A 10,055-nucleotide genomic window follows, 5' to 3' on the forward strand; every position below is an offset into this window, starting at 1 on the left:
CGTTTGCCGACTTTTGCTCGTTGAGTAGTTCCGCCTTCAGGTTCTCAACTTGCGCCCTAAGATCAACATTCTCCTGTGTCAAACGAGCCACTTCATCATTTGACATGGGAATCCCTCGGGCTTGCTGACCTTCCAGAATAGCATTCCTTGCCTTCAACCAATGATTTTCCTTAGCTGCACTGTTCTGGGAATTGATAAGCTAAGAAACGGTTGATGTACTTCCTACCCCCCCCCATACTTTTCCACACACTCACACTCTTCCAAAGTTGTCTATGAGAAGGTCTTCTTTCGAGTCCCCACTTTACCTATTCCCAATGGAACTTTAAAGAATTTGAATAGTGGAGTAAGCAAGAATCCATAGGGAAGGCCATAATTATCGTCCTTGAAGGTGGCAATGTTTTGCATGTGTTCAATCATAATAGCAGTAGACTCACATGATTGAAATCGTGCAGTTGCTCTATTAGGAATAGGTCAGACTTAGAAGTCACTGACCTCCTTTCAGCTCGAGGCAACAGGACTTTGTTAACCATATGATACAGCAGCTGGTAAACATGGAGTAGTGTTTTCTTATGGATCTGGTCCCCTTTCTGATTAGCATTATCTTTCAGCACTGCATTTCTGAAGTTATATCAATAAACATCTCGTACACTCGACACCCCAACTGTAGGAACTTTTAGAATCTCTTCAAGCAATTTTATAGCAGCGGGAGTGATAGAGGTGAAGAAGGCTCAGTGAAAAACGAAAGGTTCCATAGATGGGTCAGTGGTAGTTGCAGCTGGTGCAGAGAGATCGGAAGTTTTCTCAGCCATTGAAAGAGGTGGTGTGACGATTCTTCCTTTTTGGGTGATTCTAGTATAGGACTTATGGTTAAGAAGAGCAGAAGAGATGGTTCTAAAAAGGAGAGGATAATTATGAGGGGAGAGGAATAGGCACCGGTTCTGAAACGGCAGTTTGGCGTGGAGAATTGCAATGTATCAGAGGGAGATGAAACGTTTTGAATTGAAGGGACGTGACAGCAGGATCTGAAAAGTTGATGACATGGCAGTTGTATTTTGTACCCTTTTTAAGACGTGTATTAATAGGATGCACAGAACTACTAACCTTTGGTATATAACCTGGTTCTTGAATTATTATTTTTTTAAAAGAATCAATCCTCTTTTATCATTCATGCACTGCATCTATCACCTCTATGCTCATCATGCGTGTTTACCTGCAATGTTATTGAAGTGAGTTAGACATGGCCAGAAAACACTTTGAACCAGTTATTTCTTAAGGATAAGAGCCAGCTAAAGAGGAATCAGATTCTTAATTTGGCTTTAACAGTCCCAGCTTTACTCTGTTTCTTTCAAATTGTTCCCTACTTAGTGCCTTGGTGAAAATGTCTGCAATTTGATCTTCTGTGCTGCAGAACTTCATACATATCAACCCTTTCTCTACATTATCTCTCAGAAAATGATGCCTCACATCAATATGTTTTGTCATTTTATGTTGAACTGGATTCTTGGCCATGTTGAGTGCATTGGTATTGTCACATAGAAGGGGCACACTCTCAGTGAGTACCCCAAAATCTTCCAGTTGCTGCTTGATCAATAGAAGTTGAGCACATCAGGATGCTGCAGCTATATATTCAGCTTCAGCTGTTGACAGATCCAATGAATTCTGCTTCCTTGTTCCCCAAGAGATAAAACATGAACCTAAGAAGTGAGACATTCCAGAAGTGTTTTTTCTGTCCACACGATAACTTGCATAGTTTGCATCAGCATACCCAATCAGATTAAAATTATCATCTAATGGATAATACAGCACCAGGTCTTGTGTTCCTTTGAGATATCTCAGTATTCTTTTGGCAACCTTCAAGTGAGATCCTTGGGATTTGATTGAAACCTTGCACACATCCCCACACTAAAAACAATGTCAGGTCGACTGGCGGTGAGATAGAGGAGAGACCCAATAATGCCTCTATACATTGCTTGATTCACAGGACATCCAGTTTCATCCATGTCCAGTCGAGTGGCAGTTGCAATCGGAGTGTCTATCACCTTTGATGCTTCCATGTCAAACCTCTTCAAGAGTTCCCTGATGTATTTTTGCTGACAAATGGAAGTATCCTTTGGGGACTGTTTTACTTGAAGACCTAAGAAGAAGTTTAATTCTCCCATCATGCTCATTTCAAATTCACTTCTCATAAGTTTTGCAAATTCTTCACACAGAGAGTCAGTTGTTGCTCCAAAAATGATATTATCAACATAAACCTGAACAATGAGCAGGTTCCTTCCTCGTTTCATTAAGAAAAGAGTGTTGTCAATTTTTCCTCTTTTAAAACCATTTTCTAAGAGGAACTTTGACAGTCTTTCACACCAAGCTCGAGGAGCCTGCTTTAGTCCGTATAGAGTTTTGTCCAGCTTGAACACATATTCAAGGTGCTCATGACATTCAAACCCGGGGGTTTGCTTTACATAGACTTCTTCCTTAAAGATTCCATTCAAAAATGCACTCTTGACATCCATTTGGAACAAGGTGAATTCCATATGAGATGCAAAAGCGATTAGAATTCTGATAGCTTCCATGCGAGCCACTAGAGCAAACGTTTCATCATAGTCAATCTCTTCCTCTTGATTGTAGCCTTGGACCACTAGCCTACCCTTGTTCCTTATGGTAATTCCATGTTCATCGAGCTTGTTTCTGAATACCCACTTGGTTCCTATAATGGTTCGATATGGGGGTCTAGGTACCAGGTGCCACACATTGTTTCTCTCAAACTGATGCATCTCGTCTTGCATGGCTGTAATCCAATCTACATATTTCAAGGCTTCCTTGATGTTTTTGGGTTCTATCTAGGAGAGAGAGGCTGAGAAGGCAAGTGAATTTCTGGCTCTTGACCTGGTTTGTACTCCGGAATTTAGAGGAGTGATGATGTTGTCTATAGGGTGAGAGCTTAGGTGTCTCTAGTTAGATGCCTGAGGTTCATTCTGAGAGGAGGAAGGTATGTTTGGCTGATTTTCCTTTATCCTTCTCTTAGGTGCTAGTGGAGTTCCCTGAACTGCATCAACCACTCTTTCTTCAGCTTCAGTGATTGTGATTGAAGTGATTGGTTCTGTTGATGATGAGGCAGCGTTGTCTTCATTTGGCTCTGTTATTTGACTTATCATATATGCCTTTCCGTTAATTATGTTAATGACTTCACCAGGAACGAGTAAGGGTTCTCCATCTTGATCTTCCCCAGTACACTTCTCAAATGATGGATGAGATTCATCAAAAATAACATGGACACTTTCCTCAACACATTGAGTCCGCTTGTTATATATCTTGTAAGCCTTTCTTTGAGAAGAGTAACCAAGAAATATTCCTTCATCACTCTTGGCATCGAATTTACCAAGCTGATCCTTTCCATTGTTGAGAACATAGCATTTGCATCCAAATGTTCTTAGGTGAGTCAGCTTGGGTTTTCTTCCATTCAACAGTTCATACGAGGTCTTGTTCAGAAGTGATCTGATCATGCACCTGTTCACTAAGTAGCAGGCAGTGTTGACAGCTTTAGCCCAGAATTTCTTTGCAATTCCACTGTCAATCAGCATTGTTCTTGCCATTTCTTCCAGAGTTCTATTCTTCCTTTCTATTACTCCATTTTGCTGGGGAGTTCTGGGAGCTGAGAAGTTGTTAGTGATGCCATTTTCATTACAGAATTCATCAAATTTGACATTGTCAAATTCTGTCCCATGATCTGATCTAATGCATACAACTCCAGACTCCATCTTCACCTGGATTTTCTTCACAAAGGCCACAAACACTTCAACAGTTTCATCTTTTGTTCTGAGAAACAGAGTCCATGTGAATTTGGAATAGTCATCCACAATTACGAAAATGTATCTTTTTCCTCCTCTACTTTGCACTCTCATAGGTCCACACAGACCCATATGGAGAAGCTCAAGTCGCTTTGAGGTGCTCACAACTCTTTTAGACTTAAAGAAGGACTTCACATGTTTTCCTCTAGCACAGGCATCACAGACTTTTTGCATCTTGAATTGTGACATAGGCAGATCATGGACCAGGTCCTTCTGAATTAGTTTGTTCAGAAGGGAAAAGCTTGCATCACCCACTCTTCTGTGCCATAGTTTAGCATCATCGTCAACAGCTTTCAGACAGCTCAGATCACCACTCTGTAAAGATTCGAAATCAGCAACATAGATGTTCTTATATCTTTTGGCCATTAGTACTATTTTACCAGTCACAAAGTCAGTGACTGTACATATTTTGGACAAGAATTCCACCTTATTTCCTATATCACAGATTTGAGAAATTCTCAGGAGACTGTACTTAAGCCCATTAACATAGTACACATTTGCAAGAGAATGAGTGAGTGACTTCCCAACTTTTCCAACTCCAAGAATGTATCCCTTTTTTCCATTGCCAAAGGATACACTCCCTCCTTGCAAGGCTTTTAGTGAAAGAAAGTCTGTGGTGTTCCCAGTCATATGTTTCGAACACCCACTATCCATGAACCATTGTTAACCGATTCCTTTCATTGTTCCCTATACAAGAGATTAGGAGTTAGTTTTAGGAACCCAAACAAGTTTGGGTCCCTTGTAGTAAGCAGGAGGATGAATAAGAGTTCTCTTAGTCCATGCAGGTAATGTGCATTTTTTGTGAGTGGAACGTGATCCCTCTTTTGTAGTCACGGTTTCAGCAACCACTTTGTCTTTCTGAACTGATTGATTCTTAGCCTAGACACCTTCCTTGATGCGCCCAGTGTTCCCACATCGGGTACGAGGCTGGTTATTAGAGACAGTTATGTACTTACTATGAGGAGTTTTCTCCCTTTGGAACCCTGCTCCCTGCCTTCTTTCATAATCATTAGTTAGCAAGGCAGTGGAAGCTTCTGAGGACCAGGTCCACTTTAGAGACTTTTGAAGATCATTCATTACTCTCTCTAGATTGGTTTGGAGGAGCTCGTTTTTATCAATTTCAGCACACATCCTAAATCTTAAAGCTTTCACCTCATTTTCAAGCTTAATGTGCTCATCACTTGCTATCTCCTTTCCTTTTTCAGCACTTTAAAGGTTTTGACTTAGTCCATGGTTTCACTATTGTTTCCCTTTGGTGTGCAATTTCTGCCAACAAATCACTCTTTGTTTTTCAGGGGATTTCAATGGTTTTCTTATCCTCAGTAGTTGCAGCCACTAAGTCTTCTCTAGTATGTTCAGATTATCCTAATTCTAAGATCAAAGAATCCTTATCCTCCGCAAGACTATGAAAGACAGTGATTAAAACATCAGCTAAAGACATGAGTTTTTTTTGGAGAATAGGATTTCAGATTTTACTGAACATCCCTAAAGTTTACCTCTTTGTTGCCATTGTCTTCATCATCATCTGATTGAGCCATCAAAGCAAAGGTTGAGTCATATCCAATCTTCTCGCCTTCAATTTCCATCATGGAACTATCACCAGTATTAGGTTTAACTTTAGACTGTTTTACTTGTGTAGTTCCCTCATGAGCTGTTTGCAAAGCTTCCCATATTTCCTTTGCAGTGTCGTAGGTAGAGATTCTATTGTACTCTTTAGGTCCCATTCCACATACTAGAATTTTCTTGGCACAAAAATTCTTCTCCACAACTTTCTTGTCTGCTTCAGTGTATTCTTTGCTGGTTTTTGCCATTGAAAATGGAAATTCATCTAGTACCTTGATTGGAACATAAGGACCATCGCAAATGATATCCCATAGCTTACAATCCTCATCCATGATGAAATCGTGCATTCTAGCTTTCCACCACCATTAGCATTGTCCATTAAACTTGGGGGTCGGTATATGGAGTGACCTTCTTCACAATTTGGTGGAGCTGCCATAAGGATCCTTCCTAGGTGTTAGCCTGATAGAAGGAACCTGATCTGATACCAATTGTTAGTTTGTATTGGTCCACCAAACCGTAGAGTATCTGGTCCTCTACAAGATTCTACTGAGAGTGCTAATAAAGCAGTATGTAAATAAGGAAGAGGATTTTTACGTGGAAAAATCTCACACAAGGGGATAAAAAAACCACGACCTACACCTCTAGGCTTTTAACTTCACTAACTTGTAATCTACCTATTACAAGCCACTTTACAATACTTCCTATTGCAAAGGATTTACTCAACTAACTTGTGGTATTCTTACCACAAGCCACTTTGTGACTTGCTAGTTACAAAGGCTTTTTCTAACTTGTGATGCTCTCACCACAAGACACTTTGTAACTCTACAATTACAAAGACTTTTCCTTACGACTAAATCTAGTCACAACATAAACTCAAGGAGTTTACAGATTTTCAAGAGGATTCCTAATCAAACGCTTCTAGGTAAGCAGTTTAGGAGATACAATAAGTACAATAACAATGTTACAACTCAACTAGGACAACAACAGGCTATCTTTTAGGAACTGGTCCGTAGTTGTGTTCAACCTTGTTCTTCAAGCTTGTGAGGATTGATTTCTTTGTTTTTGCAAGATGCTTAAATGAGAAACATAAACCTTCCAATCATGTTTTGTATAAAGCTCATTGAGGCTACATCTTGATCACATCACTTAAAACGATGTGAGTACTTTGTTTGGTTAGAGAATGAGTGGGCGGACAGTGCAATACGACAGAAATAGTGTCGTCGTTCACTTCATTTCTTGCTATGTCCAATTGACTCTATACTACTATAAGGAAACCACAAGAGCATCAGGTCCTTGTGTGGGTTCCTAGCTCCTGAAGCTGTAGCAGTTCACCTTTAGCTGGAATCCGTTAAAGCTTGCAGCAGTTCAATTAGGTCAGGTTCCCTATCTGGTTCTTAACAGTAAGTTTGTTAGATCATCAAAACATAATGCAAGAATATTTAAAATCTATCATTAAGCTATCTTCCGATTTGCGGCTCATGGTCTTAGTTATTACTTTTAGCCTTTCATGGAGCTATTGAATATCCATGATACAATCCTTTAGTAATTCAATCCTTTGTCTATAACCTTGACTCAATTATTTCTTTTTAACTTATACCAAAGTCTTCTACGGTTGTATGATTGTCAATCATATATGCTGCATAATATCCCGAAATCTTAGGTGCATTCATAATGTAATTATCGCTGAATCATTGATCGAATAATTCCACTCATTCCTTCTCAACTTTTTTTAATTGCAAGCAATTGTTTTTCCTGGTCGTTCTGCCACTTTTTGCATGAATACTTGGCTTATCTTAATGCCCACACATGCCAGAGTTTTCATGCAACTCATATGATCTCGAATATTAATTTTAATATTACTTCCCATTCATTAGCCACGATAGGTGCAACTTTCTTTTGGAGTGCATACAATTTTGTTGTGAAATTGTTGTTACGCGACCATTTCCTCTTTAGGTCACTATTCTTATTTTCTCATCTAGTCTTTCACTGACGTATTTAGGGAGAACCCTCCGACTCTTGTAAAGCTTCGAGCTTATCATATCGTATATTTGACGGAATTTTGATGTTCTTCCCCGCCAATAATTATCCGTAGTTATTTATTTCCATGCCCTTGTGCTTGTAGGGTTGCTTCTGAACTAATATTTTGATTGTCTTCCCAGTGGCATTCTCTTTTATTTCCATAACACCATATAGTACCTTTTACTACCCCAACTTCTATCTGAATATTTCTCAAGGGACACGATGTTATATTTGCGACACTAAATTCCCCATGTTGGGGTTCACTATGTTTATCTTGCACGATCTGTTGATTCGTCTGTATCCTCTTGTCTAGCCATAGCTAGACCCTTCCTGAATCAACTACTAACTACTTGTTGGCCCATTCACATATCAATATTCCGCGTATCTTTCTTGGGTCATTTCCTTTGTCTTAACTTACCTCTTGCACTGCTCTCTATTATTCAATAACATCTCAGGCAGGAACCGTTACTTCCTCTCCTTGACATCGTGTTTGCATAATGCTCTATTATCGTAGCATATTTGTAGTCTTTGAATAAGTGCAATCTCATCCTTTTTTCATTCTATCGCATTCTTCCTTTAATATTCCATAATTACTAGAACCACTTAATTTTGACTTAATGCCACCTCACTCCACATTCCCCCCTTTAGGGGAGTACTAAGATTTAGTAGTACGACAATCTACCTGTAGATGTTTTACCACTTTATCTTTGGCGTCTTCTCACATCATCGATGACCTTTTACCTTGCATTAAACATTTTGTACCAAGGATAACAAAATTCCTTACTCGTGAGGGTGGTACTTTGTCACGACCCTAAAACTGTCTCGGTCGTGATGGTGCCTATCGTGAAACTAGGTCAACTGACACAAACCCAAAACCAACCAGAAAATCATAAGAAGTCATTCAAACCATTAATTAAAATGCCGTAATATAAGTTAAAATAAGCAGTGCGGAAATATAACACAAACCCGACATCAGGGTGTCACCAGTCATGAGCAACTACAACTCGTCTAGAATAAGAAAGGACAACGTAGTCCGAAAATAAAATACTAAGGCAATTTGAGTAAGATAAGAAGGAGAAGCACAGGGCTGCGAACGCCAAGCAGCTACCTCGTCAACTTTGGAGACCTGCTGGAAGACTGATCAGCACTTGCTATCACGTCCCGAGACTCCTGAATCTGCACATAAGGTGCAAGGAGTAATGTGAGTATGCCAACTCAGTAAGTAATAAAAGTAAAAACAACTGAGCAGTAAGAAAGCAAGTAATTCCACGTCATAGCACTACAGCAAAATAGTGTATGTCCAGAACAATACAATAAATCAATTAACTCACCAAAACAATTCAGTTTAGTAAAACCCCTCTTTAAAACAGTTTTCAATAGTTTCAAACGTGTGATGAAAATAGTAAGTAAAAGGATAGAAACGTAAACAACCCCTCGGGCAAAACATGTACCACAAACCGCCCCTCGAGCCAAAATAGTGTATGTCCAGAACAATACATTAAATAAATTAACTCGCAAAAACAATTTAGTTTAGTAAAACCCCTTTTTAAAACAATTTTCAATAGTTTCAAACGTGTGATGAAAATAGTGAGTAAAAGGATAGAAACGTAAACAACCCCTCGGGAAAAACATGTACCACAAACCGCCCCTCAAACCATATATCAACAAAACCAGCCCCTCGGGCTACCTCGCAGTCACTCGTAATCAGCCCCTCGGGCAATAACATGAAACAACAACAGCCCCTCAGGCAATATCACACCACTCATACTGGGTACCCGTGCTCACTAGGGGTGTTCAGACTCCGGAGGGGCTCCTACAGCCCAAGCGCTATCACCAGCCATCTCGTGGCATAACAAATCAGGCCCTCGGCCTCTTATATATCACAAATCAGTACAACATACTGCGGCGTGCAGCTCGATCCCATAATATCCTCACAACACAGGCCCTCGGCCTCACTCAGTCAGAACCCTCTCAAGATACTCGAGCAATAGTAAAACATGTTGCTCAGCCCAAAATATCATTTTAAATATCAAAAACGGAGTAAATATGGCTGAGTTATAAAAATAGTAGAATATAGCATAACTGAGTACGTATATAAAGTCAAAACAGCGAGGAATAGTAGTAAAAAGCCCCTAAGGGTCCAAAACAGTTGGCACGAGGCCCAAATATGGCATTCAGCCCAAAAACATGGTAATACTTTCCAAAATACTATGATATCAAATAGTTTTCAATCAAATACGTGATTAATAATCATACGGACGGACCAAGTCACAATTCCCAACGGTGCACGACACCACGCTCGTCATCCAGCATGTGCGTCACCTCAAAGTAGCAAAACGATGTGAAATCCGGGGTTTCATACCCTTATAACAACATTTACAATCATTACTTACCTAAACACAGTCCAAACTCTAGCCCGCGATGCCTTTGCCTCTCGACTCAGCCTCCGAATGCTCCAAATCTAACCAAAATCAGTATCATACTATTAACACACATTAAAGGAACAAAGCCCAAGCAAAAATAATCAAATTAACTCAAAAATTCCGAAATTGGCCAAACCCGACCCCCGGGCCAACGTCTCGGATTTTGATAAAATTCACATCACTAGAATTCTTATCCTCCCACGAGCCT

General features: G+C 39.9%; 1 protein-coding gene across 1 annotated transcript; it reads right to left on the minus strand.

Moving 5' to 3' along the window:
* Window positions 1-3,769: 3,769 nt before the first annotated feature.
* Window positions 3,770-4,472, minus strand: LOC138875670 (uncharacterized). Its single transcript, XM_070154525.1, has 2 exons — window positions 3,911-4,472; window positions 3,770-3,810 (listed from the first exon to the last, which is right to left on the minus strand). The coding sequence occupies exons 1-2, from the start codon at window positions 4,470-4,472 to the stop codon at window positions 3,770-3,772; spliced, it is 603 nt and encodes a 200-aa protein (XP_070010626.1).
* Between the last annotated feature and the right edge of the window lie 5,583 nt (window positions 4,473-10,055).

The sequence above is a fragment of the Nicotiana sylvestris genome, chromosome 8 (genome assembly GCF_000393655.2).
Source record: "Nicotiana sylvestris chromosome 8, ASM39365v2, whole genome shotgun sequence".
NCBI lineage: Eukaryota > Viridiplantae > Streptophyta > Magnoliopsida > Solanales > Solanaceae > Nicotiana > Nicotiana sylvestris.

Bases quoted from the DNA above. Each gene is read 5' to 3' on its own strand.
- LOC138875670 (XM_070154525.1), bottom strand. From the start codon at position 4,472: ATGACTGGGAACACCACAGACTTTCTTTCACTAAAAGCCTTGCAAGGA. The intron at 3,811-3,910 runs GTCTGTGTGGAC...TCTGTTTCTCAG, and splicing joins ACTTGAGCTTCTCCATATGG to AACAAAAGATGAAACTGTTG.